Genomic DNA, 15,813 nt, shown 5'->3' with positions numbered 1-15,813 from the left:
ATGATAATTATTGCATATTTTGTACATTAATGGCTAGAGTTTTTTCCCCCAATAAAACATCAGTGTTGTTATAGTTAGTATTTGACTATTAGTATAGCAGTGGTAATTAAGTAAGGAAAAGTAAGACTTCTCCCAAATTAAAATCTTTAAATATAGTATTTTATATTCATTGTATGGAGATTTGGGGAGAAGGGATGTTTGTTTTCATTTTTGTATTCTATGTTTGTTTTGTTTTTCTGTCCTCTCCCTTCTTACTTTTTACATAAATGAGAAAACAATAAAACATATTAAAGAAAAGATATTCTTCAACCCACAATTGCATGCAATGTGTACTGAACAGAATGACCCATTTCCTTTATACTTTCTTTAGAGCGTCCTAGAGATTGCAGCCATTTAACCGAAATTCCTTCTGAACTTCCTTGTGATGCTGTGGACAAAGCCTTTATAGACACAGATGAAGTGGGGAATGAGAAATGTTTCTCTTTTTGAATGTGTATGCCTCCCCCCCTAATTTCTTAAGGCTCAGGTAGATGAGACAAAGATTGCATGTCCTGGTCCAGCCATAAAACGCAACCTGCAAGCTCCAGAAGGCTCATTTTGCCCCAGACCTTTACAAGCAACAGAGAGAGGGTTTTTTAGCCTTTCAATATTCACTTGAATTTCACTAATCAAAACCAGCTCGTCCTCTCTGCTATCTGGATTTTAATGTGGCTGCAGGGTTAAATTTCTTCTCCATTCCCTTTAGTAAACAGAGGCAAATTAAGGCTGCCTGACCTTGCAACTTGCATTTCATGAATAGACTGAGATGCATGATCTTTGTCTGGTCCATTTGAGCCCTTAGAATATAAGAAACAGCAAGTTATGCAACAACTTTTATTTTCCTCGTTTTCCACACCTCTACAAACTTAAACTATCACCTCCAGAATTAACAGGAATAACCTGAAAGTCCTCATAGCCTGGTTTCATTGTGAAGATGTAGCACTAGAATATGTGGAAGAATAGTAAGGAAGTCTTGTGTATTTTACTATGAGTCCAGAAATTTGAGACATGTGGAAAATAATCCATAATGAGAATCAATAACAGAGGGGACTTCGGTGAATTAGAGGAGGCAGGTTTGGCCTCTAGGTCAACAGTTGAAGTTGCTTGTTTCTGAGCTGGAACAGAGTAACTCCTCTTCTGACTTTGGCCCCTTCCGCACACACAAAATAATGCGTTTTCAAACCACTTTCACAACTTTTTGCAAGTGGATTTTGCCATTCCGCACAGCTTCAAAGAGCATTGAAAGCAGTTTGAAAGTGCATTATTCTGCACGTGCGGAATGAGCCTTTATTTTTTTTTACTGCAACAGTAAAAATTGCCCAAAATTAATATAGAAGAGAGAGCTAGTGTATTCAAGGCTTTGTCCAGAAGCAATCCATGTTTGTCTAATTCTGCACCTGCGACCCCTATACAGGTATATAAAAACTCAGGAATGAAATGATCTTCCTCTCCCCACACTTTAGGTATATTTCTAGATTCTTATCAAGTTATTTATAGAGGTGAAAACATTTCCTGTAGCTAATAACAGAAAATACAGCTTGGGAACCCTTAGGGTGATTCTGAACTCATGACTACAGCTGCAATGAATCCACAGCAACTAGCCTTCTCCTTCCTTTATACTGTTATGAAGGAACAATCCTAGGAACATTTTGTGGGTGTGTGGAGATCTTATGGCTTTGGGAGTGTTCATATCTTCCTGGCTTGAAAGAGTTTCTTAGCAGCACTGCTGGGGAGAGGAAGAGACTTTGTAGTGATATGCAGGTTTTCTCTGCCTGAGCCCCATCAGTGTGTTTGTGTGATGACTGAAGGTACAGCCTTAGGTCTTTATAGACATACACTTATTTCTTTCAGCCCTGTAATTTCTGGAGATTCCTAGTTTTTTAGACTCATGTGTATATTTCTGCACAGTTGTGCCCCACTCTCACTGGGCAGGGTGAAGTTGAAGGCCAGCAAGCAGGGCAGTTTGCACATGGAGATTTTGGAAGGGGTGAGCTGGCTCACTCTTCCTCCCCTCTGCACGGAGGGAACAGCAAGGGCCCATTGGAGCCTGACCCCAGTCACACTTGGACTGAAGTTGGCTGCTGTGGTGCCCCTGTCTTTATACTGTTGGCTCCACCCCACAAGCTCCCCCTCTAATGAGGAAAAGCTGGGGGATGGAAGCAACAGTACAAAGCTAGAGGGATCGAGAGTAACCAGCTTCGGTCTGAGCTTGGCTGAGTCCAGGATTGGATCTAGGTTAGAGCTGGGTCCAAACCTGGCCTTAGCCTTGCTCAAATGGGCCCTTGCTGGTCCCATGTTGATCAGGAGTGGCACATCTGACCTCCATGTGAAGATGGGGGTGGGGCAAGCCTGGTTGGTCCCATCCACAATCTCCACATGGAGATTGCAAATGAATTCCTGAACAGGGAGCTCCCAACAGGGGCACAGTTGAAAGAGTGGGGCACAGCCACAAAATGCACCCCCCCCCCCGAAGGGGCACTTGGGGCTTGAGACCCCCATGCCACCCATAAATATACTACTATTTAGCCTCCATCCTTAGGACAGAAATCATATCTAAAACTGAAGTCAGCAAAGGGAAGGAGAAGGGGGGTTATCTATAGCGTACATTGAAAACATCCAGGAAACTAGTTTCTGTGGTCATTTTTGAATTCTTGAAAACAACTTCAGATCTGTTAGATTTCTGAGTCCAGCAGCACCTTAGAGGCCAACCAGATTTTCAGAGTATAAGCTCCCTTGGAGCTTTGACTCTTGAAAACTTATACCCTGAAAATCTGGTTGATTTCTAAGGTTCTACTGGACTTGAACCTGACTATTCTAATGCAGACCAACACATCTGCCCTCTGAACCAATCTTAAGTTTATTTAAAATTTCCAGCTGCCAGGGCTATTTCAGGGGTAAATTAAACCAGCTTACATTTCCAGTATAGAAGTCCCAGTGATAAGTTGCTCCAATTATTCAGAAATCTCGACTAGAACAAATCAGTCAGTAGCTGTGCTTCTGAAGGTGAGAGTAGGAAGTTCTTGTTCATATTTGCATTCTTCATTGGGCAGGTTAGCATCACCATACTGGATGAGAATGACAACAGCCCACAGTTTGATATTACTTCTGACTCATCTGTGACTGTGGCAGAGGATAGTTCTGTCGGGCGACGGGTCGCTTTGGTCTTGGCCAGGGACCCTGATGCAGGAAGCAACGGACAGGTAATAATGCTTGCATGATTTGGAAATGTACAACTCCTGTGAAATAATTGTGTGTGGAGGGAATGGGATGAAGTGGCCAATCAGATTTGCTTTATTCCACTTTGTGGATTAATGCTTTAAAGGTGGGATTGGAACTGATGAATGGCTAGTTTCTGTGTAAGAGGTCTGGAGATGAAAAGTAGCATTGCACAGAATATTAGCAATGTATGATTGCATATTAATTGTATCCCAGTTTTCTTCCTCTAATTGTTGTTACACACATTTTAATTGTTACTGCATACTTCCTGCTTTGGGCTAAATACTCAGTCCTTTCTAAGACGGTATACACCCAACTCAGGATCACAGAAACAGCTGTTCAGATAGTTTCATGGCCTGATGGAGAAAGCACTGCTCTTGAATGAGGCACAATCAGACCACAGGAAGCTGGCATGAAAGTCCTATTAGGCTCTACAGTCACCAAACATCTCTGCCAATGTAACAATTCACTTGATTATTTAAGTGGACAAGCATAGTAAAATCTGTAGTCTCTCTTCTGAGTTTTATAGACTGGAATAGAGCTGTATTTCATTTGAAGGGACAACAGTGCTAATATGCAGGGACAGGATTGTATGAATTATCCGTAGGCACTCAGGGTGCCATACAGGGCAGAACTTCTGCTTGGTATGATTCGTCACATTTTTCCTGCCCACTTGTGGCAGTAGCCATCATCCCTCCTCCTCAGGCTATTGGGGCTTTTAAAAAAAATAGCAGTTAAATATTATATCATGCTAACAATCTGTGTTATCAGGCTCGCGGAATTTCCAACTTCCTTTTTTAGGTAAGTCTCTAGCTTCTTCCACTGCAATTAAAGGGGACAAAGATTAACTTTTTAAAACTGAAAGCTGGGAATTCAGAAACCCTGATAAACAAATTGTTATAACATACAATTGCCGATTAAAAACCCCACACAGAAGACATGGCAGATGACCCATATGGGGACAGGGACAGATTAAATGGTTGCCATATGGGAAAGACTAACAAAATCTGAACTTTCCCACCCATATGGTAGCAATCCAGGTTTTGCCGAAATCTTTTGCAAAATGTCACAGCAAAGCAGATTTGGGAAAGCTCAGGGAAAAGTCAGGAGGTGCACAAATGCTCCATGAAACTGTAGAGAAGGGAGAACCCACTTTGCAATACAAACCAAATGTCGAAGTCTGCACACCTCCCAACATCCACATAGCTTACATTTTGAACAAATATTTGCCCCCCCCCTTGCTGTTATTATAAAGAAAATTCTGGAGGCTACTTATGTGAACCAGATTCAGAGACTTCTGGGGAAGTCAGATGGGGCAGCAGAGACAAGCTTTGCTGTTCCTAGTGTTCCTACTAGTGCAAGAACTTTTTTTCTTTTACCATCAACTCACATCTGATTTATGGCAAGCCCTGGTAGGGTTTTCAAGGCAAAATATGTTTAGAGGTGGTTTGCCATTGCCTGCCTCGACTAAATACTTGCTAGGGTCGATCCTATTTAGCTTCTGACAAGACTAGGTTAGGGAGCCTTGTCCAGGACCCTATTCATTTCTTCTTTCTTAACAACAGGAAGCCCTAGGGCAACCAAATAAAGAGTGGTGAAAGGGCAACTTCATTCAATTTATAATTCATTAATCTCTTTTTGGCACTATGTCTTCTTCAATTCATACATGACCCACTGAGGCGACTTGTAGCTGCCACAGCCATTGACCAGAGTGATTTCTGAGAAAGAAAGACATCTGGGGCTTATGAAATTGAAACTGAAACCTTTAATGGCATTTAAAAATATATATAATATGCAGTAGGCTTGGAGAAGTCTGGGGCTTATGGTCCTCACCACATGTCTGTTCCCTCAAGTCCTACCTCATATTATTCATCTTTAGTCCCTCACATTCCAGCTCTAAGGTTCCAACTTCCAGTACTGAGCTGTAGAGCTTCCCTGCAAAGTAAAGTGACTTACTGTAAATAAATGTAACTTACTGCAATTGCTAAGCAGGTGTCTGTGAAAGATAATAAGGAAAAATAATGTGCCAAGAAGTTGCTTGACAGCTGACAGATAGGACAATGGACTTGCAGAATCTGAAAAACAGATGTTGCCTTTCTCACCACCACAGTGTACCGAAAGGAAGTTCCCTCTAGATTCAGACAGGAAGCATTCTGTGTTTAAGGTGTGGTGAGGTTGTTTTTTTCCTTCAACTTTTGCTCTGAATTAACTGTTGTTAACTTCCCAAACTGTTTCATGCTTGAAGGTAAATCCTGCTTTAGCATGCTTTATGTCACATTTATGATGAATGGTAACATCATAGAATAGTTCGTAAGAGCACTTAACAATGATTAACTATCACTTTGGTTGCTTTCACCTCAGTTTTTTCCATACAAATGAAAGTTGTTGATCTGCATTGTTGTGATGGTACTGCAGGGCAAAATTTGTGGACTAACACCAGAATATGCAGCAGAATTTGAGTGTTTTAAAAAAATGTTTTTGCCCTTGTTCTGGAGGAAAGAAAATTTGGGGGGTGTTGTCTATTAAAAACTACAGAGACCTTTGTAGATATTTTACTACTCAGGGAGAAAGTACTTCTTTACTAAGTAAAAAGTACTTCACTTAGCACAGCTGCCAGCTCGCTATACATATCGGTTGATCATCTCTTTTCTATGAGCATGCTTTGCTACAAATTAATTAAGATAGCTAATAATTAAAGTTTAATTACATATTTTTCCTATAAACCCCAATCTTTATTTCCCAAGTGTTCATCCCCAAGTACACACAGTGAGTACATATCCAGTAGGCAACGCTAAACAGCTATATTTGGTGCTTTAGACTAAATAAATTAAAAACAGAGTGTGGCATTTAGCTGTTCAGTTATAGTGTTCAGTTATAGTGTGGCATTTAGCTGTTCAGTTATTCCAGATCAGATTCTATGTCTTGTTCTGTGAAAAGGATGATTATATAGGAATTCATGACTCAATCAGTAATACTGATTACTGATTGAGTCATGAATTCCTATATAATCATCCTTTTCACAGAACAAGACATAGAATCTGATCTGGAATTTCAATGGCAGTAATATAAATATTGCATGAATATGCTGTTTACTATCTGATTCCCTGAACCAGAAGAAATGTGTGTGTGATTGTTGGTTCCAACAAAAAGACCATGGTGTCACTTGTACCTTGCTCTCCTCCTCTCACATGGATGGCAGTGCTCTTCACATTTTCTAACCAGTCCTTCATGCTTTATTATTTACTGTACAGGTGGCTTTTTCTATAGTATCAGGAAACATAGGCAGGGCCTTTGAAATCCGCACAACCAATAACACGTACGGAGAAGTGTTTGTGGCCAGACTGTTGGACCGAGAATTGACAGAGCACTACACTTTAAAGGTAACTAGGAGATACAACCATCCAAGCTGCATGCTCCTCAAGTTGACATTACTTGCTGGATTCAGGCAAACAAATGTGATTAGCCTTCTTGTTGCAGGCCAGACTCAGTCTGAGTGTGCCATTTGCATGTTACAACATTACTGATTGCCAAACGGAGGTCCCATCGTAAAAAGTTATACTTACATTGCATTTTTAAATTGAAGATCTATGAGATACATGTTACTTCCGCATCTGTTCGAAGTACTTAATCATGTACAATAAATGTGTATGTTTTATGATACAAATAGAAAGCCATTTCATAGTTCATTGACTTGATAAGACTGCAGTTTCTTGTAACTGTCTGCTACAGAACTAGACTTACAGCAATGGTTCCAAATGGACAGTTGTGTTGCCTCTGTTCTTTACTTCCCTCTTCTGTAATAATTACTTTTTGATTGTTTATATTTAGCTCTTCTTCCCAAGAAGCTGTGTAATCACAAAACTTTTCTATGAGGCAGGCTAGACTTGAAAGAGGGTGACTTGGCCGGGGTATACAATCAGCTTCAGAACTGAGCAGCATTCCAAATTTGAGTGTGTAAAGGGGCTGTCAAATCACACTTAGATTCAGCAGAGGTGATTTGCCCTTGCCTCCTCTTTAGAGTCTTCCTTGGATGTCTCCTTTCCAAGTATGGACCCAACTTAGCTCTTGAGATCTGATGAGATTAGGCTATACAATACCATTCCACATCCTTGCCATTCCAAATCATGAGGGGAAAAGCAGCCAGTGGTCTTTCTAGCAGGCCGCCTTTATTCAGAGAACTACTGATCATCTTCATTGCCAGCCCAGGCGCTACCCATTGGCACACTGTGGCATGACTCACTGAAATGGCCATTACCCTTTCTCTGTTGTACTTCTGTGGTACTGCTAGAGCTAACTGCATGATCCTAAGCATCTTGCACCATCTGTATGTACTTTGGTGGGGGCGTGTCTGCAACTGTCATACTTGAAGGAAGCTATGATCTCTCAAGACTGCAATCTTTCCTCCTTTTTGTTTCATTACAGATTCAGGCAGCTGACAGAGGAATCCCATCTCGTAGAAAAGAGCACATTGTAAAGGTTAATATATTGGATGTTAATGATAACCCTCCTGTCATTACAAACCCATATGGATACAATGTTAGCGTAAATGAGGTAAGCTTCTCCATTAGTTGACTTTCTGCTCACATGCTCTCCATTCTGTCTTTCCCCATTTTGCCCTCTTTAGTGGAAGCGATTGTTTGTCTATAAGGAGGTCTGATTCCAGGCCTAACTTTATCCCTTGCTTTGGTTATTTCAAGGTCTGCAATTGTTAGATTTTTCATATAAAATCTGGTGAAATAGCAAGGTGCTCAAAGACTATTGTGTGCAGCCAAGCCCATCTCATCTGTGGCTGGCATCTTCAGAGGTGTATCACAGAGGGAGGTCTGTTACACCCTATGTCCCTGTGTGTGTAACAGACCTCCCTCTGTGATACACCTCTGAAGATGCTAGCCCAGGGGTAGGGAACCTTTAACACTCAAAGAGCCATTTGGACCCGTTTTCCACGGGAAAAGAAAACACTTGGAGCCGCAAATAATTTTTGACATTTAAAATAAAGATAACACTATATATATGGCTCTTTGCTTTTACTCCGCTCATTCTGAGAAGCGCAAGGATGGGGCCGGCGGCTTGGCTCGTGGAGCCACAGTGCAAGGGCAGAAGAGCCGCATGCGGCTCTCGAGCCACAGGTTCCCTACCCCTGTGCTAGCCACAGATGCAGGCAAAACGTTAGGAACAAGATCCACCAGACGACTGCCACACAGCCTGGAAAACCCACCAGAACCAATGTGGGAGATGTTTTGCTATTTGGATAAAAACTCTATGGTAGAAGCTATTTTTGCCATAAAGTTATGCCCAATTACCAGAGCACCTTCCAGAAGTGGTGGCAACGGAGCTGAAGTCCAGGTCTCAATTTGTGCCTAGTAATACCTCCCCCACTGGTTGCCAAGGAGTACCTGGCAACCCTACTTAAAAACCATAAGCACGAAGACAATAGGCCTGGCCAAGATCAGGTATGGTACATTTCTATGCCTTTAATGTACTAGACTCCACCTGTCAACCTGATCATAAGCATGTTTTCCCAGAGCTGTTTTAACTTCCCAATTCACCCCTAGCAAAGAGTGTGGCCAGAGGTGCTCTTTTCATCTGTATTTTATATAAATATTCTTCCCTTCCTTATGCAAATCAGAGTTTACCACAGTTACTTCTAAGCTTGACTATTGCAGAACACTATGTGATGGACTGCCCTTGAGGAAAATTTTGGAAGTCTCAATTGGTACAGAATTCTACAGGATGTTTGTTGATCGTTTTTAGCCACTTTAGGAATGATTGTAAAGTTCTATTAAGTTAGATTTCACAATCAAATCATGGCTTTTCCCCTCTGTCTGCTCTTTCAGTCACAACCTGATCAATGGGACATTTGATGAGCAGTCCAGGAAGAGTTCTCACTTTTTTGCTGCTTGTAATTTTTGCAGATTTCCCCCTGCAGTTTACAGAGACCATTAATAACTGCAGTCGCAATATTCAGGGCTGTTTTATTGCAAATGATCATAATTTCATGATTGTTGTATTATTGTTTTTGTGATGGCTTTTATGTTAATAATCATGATGGAAAGGTCATGTTAAGTTATACAAATAAGTATTGTTATGTGTATTATCATTGTCAATATTCATAGCAAATGTAACCTAGCCATTATATGGTTGTATTAAATAAACTTGTTGCCTTTGTCTATTTCCAAATGACTGTAAATTCCTCATTTGACTTAATAGAGAATTTGTGACAGCAACATGTGCTGTTATATGCTTTTAAGTCATGAGTCAGAGCATAATTTCCATTTCTTACTGTGCTATCTCTCCCCTTTCATGTACCTATAGAATGTGGGTGGAGGCACTGCTGTGGCTCAGGTGCGAGCAACTGACAGGGATATCGGTCTCAACAGTGTCCTTTCCTATTACATCATTCGTGGGAATGAGGAGATGACCTTCCGCATGGACAGAGTGACTGGGGAAATTGCCACCCGCCCTTCCCCTCCAGATCGTGAGAGGCAACAGTTTTACCAGCTGGTGGTTGCTGTGGAGGACGAAGGCAACCCAGCCCTTTCGGTAGGTGATAATTATGAGATTCTGTTCTTTAGAATTGGCATAAACACTTATAGAAATCATTGGATATCCTGACAGAGAAATGTAGGTCTCACAAAAAATTGCCTACCTTGCAGGAATATTTGCCTAGTTCCATCTCTCACTGAAACCAGAAGTTTGTTCTGAAAATGTCAACTGTGTCAGCAACATTAGAATGAATTTAATCAATAGTTCTACCATGTTTTTAACATTAAAAGTATTCCCTGTGCAACTGTACATACATATACAACCTCGGCTTGTTATGATTTCAGTGATTTACCAAGATGATGAAGGTATATTCATAGTAGCCAAATGGCTATTAACAGCTAGTAAGAATCAACAGAGAGTATAAAGCAAGTCTCCTAAACACGTCTCCTTAAAATACGCTGACATTTATGTGCTGCTTTTTCAAAGTGGTTAAAAATGTTCAGCAACATCTCCAACTTCAGACTGCCCTGACTCTAAGTGAATGTCATGTGAATATTGCATAGGTAATCCTCTGTTATTCCACCAGTATTGCTGGTACATCCAGATGCATATGGAGTATATTTGCAAAAGTGGTAGAAATGTCCTGAATATGGTTTTGTTATCTCTTGGTACCAGGACCAAAAAACTGATCTAAAGTAAATGAAATCAGGTTGGGGGCAAAGAGCAAGTGAAAAGCTAAAACAGGGAAGATATTTGCTCTGGAGAGGATTTACAGCAGTATGATAGTGTACAATGGCATTACTAAACTGGGCTACTGGGGTACAAAATTCCCTGACTTGTCAGTTTTAGAGCCTCTTTCAGATTTTGTTAAACTCTTGGTTCAGTTTTGCAGAGCAGCCACTAGGGGCTCAGGGAAGGCAGAGCAGAGCAATGGGCAGATGCTAGTTGCCGCTGTTTTTTAGCAGCGGTTTTTAAAGAAATCTCTCCATGGCAACAAACTTGTTTAACTATAAGACTGATGAAAACATCTTCATATCATGACATAGGTTGTCCCTAAGCTCATCAACCAACCTGGTATGCCTTCATTTCTCTCTCTCCTCCCACCCCTGCCATCTTCTGATGCAACCTCTTCAGCTTCATTCCTTCTCATCTCTACCCGTGTTGGAGAGTTAAAATATACTTATTAATAGAACAGAAACTCTTTGTGTCAAATTGCTAGATCCCAATGGGTGACCTTTACACCCTACATGCATTGTAATATATATGTTTATCTGTATCAGAGGTTATAAATGTGGAGTAGTGTATGTTGTAGGTGAATGCCTTCGTTTCAGTACATATATTACATGCTGCATAATTAATTCATTGAATACACTACTATGAGGATACATCTGCTGGTTTTAAAGACTAAAATGGGCTTTGATTCATGGAGATGGAAACGCCCATGACTGGCCGTCATCTGTGATGACCAAAAAGAACATCCATGTTCAGAGATACTTATACTCTTGAATGCCGGGGGGGGCGGGCATTTGGGGGTAGCTGTTGCCTTTAATCCCTGCTGATAAATTTCCTAGAAGCATCTGTCTGGCTAGCCAGTGAGGAAACAGGACATTTCATTAGAGAAATCTCTGGTGTGATTTAACAATCCTCTTTTTTTATTCTTATAAGAGGCACAGGGCATGTAGCTATCCTATACTCATATTATGGCGGAATTTAAAATATTTGGTGATCCCATTGTTTACTCTGCATTTTAAGTATACTCCTGAATTATGAAAGTGTGTGGGAAGAAAAGAGACTGCAGTTTTTTTAAGCTGAGGGAAAGGCATTCTGTGCTTGTCCAGAACTATTTTTCTGCCAAATCTCAGCCCATGCTGAAAATAAATTGTTAGATTAAGGTCTAGTGAGCCACATTTATCTGCTGTGGCAAAACCAAAAAGAAGTCTTGTGCCATCATAAAAAATAACATGCGTTGCAGTTCCAGGTTTCCTGGTTAGAATCTATTTCCTCAGATACATAAAGCAATTTTTCAGTCTGCAGATATCTCTACACACAGAAAAATATTTGCTAATAAAGAAGAAAGACATTTGTAATTCCCATTAAAATAAATATTATTGAACTACGATACCTTGTGATTAATTGATATTATATGTTACATTTTTAAAAGCTCATGAGCAAAGGAAACAAAACTGGGGATTTTCCACATTGAATAAAATGAGACTTATTTTTAAAGATCACTGCTTAGGATTTCTCCCAGAAGACTTAGTTCTGTACTATTTGATGTGCCAAGGATCTGTACCTTTAACTTTATCATGGTCATTTCAGTTGCCCAATCTGTCCCTACTCTCCTGCTTTGTTTTGTTTTGTTTTTCCTTTCTAAGGAAGCAGCAGCAGAAGAGATGGGGAATGGGAAGAAATGGGAAGAGACGTGGAACAAGTTGGATTTTAGCATCTAGAATCTTACTAAAATTACAGCTAGATTCAAGTCCAGAAGCACCTTAGAGACCAGCAAGATTTTTGGAGTATAAGCTTTCAAGAGTCAGAGATCCCTCCATCAGATCTGTCGAATCATATCTGAGACCCCTTCCGCACACGCAAAATAATGCGTTTTCAACACTTTCACAACTGTTTGCAAGTGGATTTTGCTATTCCGCACAGCTTTAAAGAGCACTGAAAGCAGTTTGAAAGTGCATTATTCTGCATGTGCGGAATGAGCCTGAGATAGCGATCTCATAGGGTTTTCAAGGGAAGGGACATTTGGAGGTGGTTTACCATCACGTGCATCTGTGTCATGACCATGGTATTCCTTAATGACCTTCCATCTAAATATTTGTAAGGGTCAACCTTGCTTAACTTCCTGAATATTGAACTATGAACTACCTAGCTATTTTTACTGATACATTTTTATCACACTTTTCCTTCAGGTTGGCTGCACCTGACTGCCTATATATTCTTAAGCAAAGGTTGAATGCCTTTGAGTACAAGACATAGGAAGTCAACACAATCTTCTTCCCACAAAGTTATGTTCTATCTTAAACCTGTTTCATGTGGTTTCACTTTGTCCCTTAAAATCTTCATCTCTGTTTCCTGTAGCAATTGAATACATTCACTGAGTAGCTGCCTGATCCTACAGATGTTTTTGCTGCAGCTCAGCCCAGCAGGGTGTGTCCACCACCACCTCACCAAGAATATTATGCTTTTGGCAAAGATGGTGGAATTCACTACAGTTTCTTTTGGCCAACTCTCAGGAGAGTTTGACAAGAAGCAATGACCTTATTGAAGTAAATGTTTGCTCCTCTGTGCAACATTTCTCATTTTTCATACCAAGCAGCCTAGACGTTTGCATAATTTACCCTCAGCTAAGCAGAGATGTATTAAAATTTACATACAGAACTTCTCATTTTAAATACTTCTTGTTTTAGCCCATCTTGATGCCACCTTTTAAAATTGGGGACAATTTGTTTCCATCCTGACCTGAATGGCCCAGGCAAGTCCAGTCTCACCAGACCTGAGAAGCTAGACAGAGTCAACCTGGTTAGTGCTTGGATGGGAGACTACCAAGGAAGTCCAGAGGCAGGCAATGGCAAACCACCTCTGTTCATCTCTTGCCTTGAAAACCACAAGAGGTTGCTGTAAGCCGGCTGTGGCTTGTTGGCACTTTCTTGCTTGTCTTATGAACTATAATAGACATGATTAGCTTCTGATACTACTTCTGCACAGGTTTTTTTTAGTCATTGAGAGTACAGGTTCATATGCAGCTACTGGCAAACATTTGAGCTCTACTAAGCCTAGATGAGCTATGTTAACATTTATATTTCTTGTAGCAGTAACTACAAGATCCCTCTTTTTTGCTGTCGAATCACAGCTGATTTAAGGTGACTTCACAGGGTTTTCATGGTAAGAGTTTTTCAGAGGTGGTTTGCCATTGCCTCCCTCTTCATCGCAACCCTGGTGTTCCTTGAAGGTCTCTGATTCAAATACTACCATGGTTGGGGCTGAATGTGATTGTTCCAAGGTCACCCAGCAAACTTCCATGGAAAGTAAAGATTTGAACCTGGGTTTTCCAGATCCGAATCAGACACCTTAACCACTACACCAGTAGTTCCCAACCTGGGGTACACGTACCCCCAGGCATACACACAGGAGCATTTGGGGGTACACCAAAAATTGCATAATGAAATGTGTGAGTACATCCTGCAAAAGGTGACCCCCCCCCTGCCAGGATTCCCTCAACTGCATCAGGAAACTTCCAGTCCCCAGTGCACAGCTTTTTTGATCAGTGCAGGATGGCGAGAGATCAATCAGATTCCATCCCCAAGAGGAAGTGGTATGTGTTGAAAGAGTCTGCAAGACTAGTGAGCTAGCCAGTGTAAATGACAGGAAGTAATTACAGATAGAGAACACATTTATTTTAAAATTATTTTTAATGCTGTGAGAATTGAGTATGCTATGGCTTGCTTATTTAGGAGAACAGTACTAATACTAATCAAAGCTCTGATATAGGAGACATTTTCCCTTGGCTTAGTACACTTTGATAGAGTTTAATAGAAACAGTAGTATTGGGTCCGTTCTGACACTTAAGTTTCTGTTGCCATTTACAAATATGGAGCTGCGGAAAATTAAATATTATTATATCCATTTGTATCCTTTTTTCCAATATTGTATCAAATTTTAAGCACCTTTACTGTTTCCTAGTGTATCTTTGTGCATGTCCAGCCAAGGACTCTGCTAATATCTGACTTCCTAGAGCAACAAAATCTGACAGCGTACAAGAAGCTTCTTTGGTGCCACCTCTCTGAAGTATATTTTGTTTTTATTGGCTCTCAAAAGGGCTCACTAATAGAAAAAGATTTGGGTTGTTTTGGTTGTAGACACTGCCCAGCATTGCTAATCAAGGTGTGAAAAACAGGAAAGCCACATTTTAAAAACATTAAAAGAAACAATATATGAAGGAAGTATGCAGCTCTTTGCACTTTTCCCCTCATCATGTTTAGTGGTATATTTATTGCAGAATGAAGATGCTGTTTCAGCTGGTGAATGTAATAATGTGCCCCCCATCCCTTGATAGTCTGAGATTGAGGAAATGGCCCTTAGTCAGCAGTACTGATTGCAAAGTAACTCATATTACACTATGTTCATTTTAAGTTCTAGGAAGCTGAGAAAAGTCATAATCTCAAACAGATCTGGTCAAAACATTTTGCTTCTTCTGGAAAAGATTTGTGCCCTGAATAAATGCCATTTTTCTGAATTGCACATGCTTTCTAGAGACAACTGTTTGCATGCAGAGCAGTGTATATTGTGCACAGGTTCACAAGTATTGTTGAAGGCTTTCATAGCTGGAATCAGCTGGCTGTTGTGGGTTTTCTGGGCTGTGTAACCATGGTCTGGTAGTTTTTGCTCCTAATGTTTTGCCCGCATCTATGACTAGCATCTTCAAAGGCATGTCACAGTGAACACATCTGTGTCATACCTCTGAAGATGCCAGCCATAGATGCAGACAAAATATTAGGAGCAAAAAAATACCAGACCATGACCATACAGCCCAGAAAACCCGCAACAGCCAGTTCATGAGACAAGCTAAGGATTATGTATAAGTTAACCATCCTGATGATTCTAACTTTGTTTTTCTGTCAACTCTTGTCTGTCCTCCAGCTTCCATCAATGGGCTCTATATGCTGTCTCTGGGGTCAGGCAACTGTAAAGGGTAATCAAACTGTAATTTGTGAATTCAGGTGTCACAACAAACTACAATAAAGCACCTGAGAGGCTACAAACCCTAATCCTGGTTTTGTGCATTAGGTGTTGCATCTAAATAGGATTTGATCAAATGATGGTTTATTGTGAGGCCTGAATGCACCCTGGAAAAGAAATGTGTACTGCTTCTAGTTGGGTTTTAAAAACAGCAGTTTCCTGTTCCTCTGCTGTTAACAACTTTCTCTGCTGAGCCTTCATTCAACCACCTTAGATGCAGTTTTCATTGTCAGCCTTTGCAGCATTTTTTGCCATGTCACTTCCATCATCCAAAGAACACATAAGCAAATATGGTTAGCTATCCAATTCAATTTACACACACTTCATGGG

The 15,813-nt window shown here is 40.6% G+C and overlaps 1 protein-coding gene across 1 annotated transcript in view; it reads left to right on the top strand.

The window, feature by feature from the left end:
- The window catches only part of CDH23 (cadherin related 23), a 612,421-nt gene that overhangs the window by 489,145 nt on the left and 107,463 nt on the right, over positions 1-15,813 (top strand). Inside the window, exons 34-37 of the mRNA XM_048505079.1 lie at positions 3,095-3,239; positions 6,507-6,635; positions 7,678-7,806; positions 9,568-9,795. Of these exons, the coding sequence (XP_048361036.1) occupies positions 3,095-3,239; positions 6,507-6,635; positions 7,678-7,806; positions 9,568-9,795 (631 nt within the window). The remainder of the gene's footprint in view (positions 1-3,094; positions 3,240-6,506; positions 6,636-7,677; positions 7,807-9,567; positions 9,796-15,813) is intronic.

The sequence above is a fragment of the Sphaerodactylus townsendi genome, linkage group LG08 (genome assembly GCF_021028975.2).
Source record: "Sphaerodactylus townsendi isolate TG3544 linkage group LG08, MPM_Stown_v2.3, whole genome shotgun sequence".
NCBI classification, from domain to species: domain Eukaryota; kingdom Metazoa; phylum Chordata; class Lepidosauria; order Squamata; family Sphaerodactylidae; genus Sphaerodactylus; species Sphaerodactylus townsendi.
Note: the sequence above shows the minus strand (reverse complement) of the source record. Positions and strands in the feature narration are given on the sequence as shown.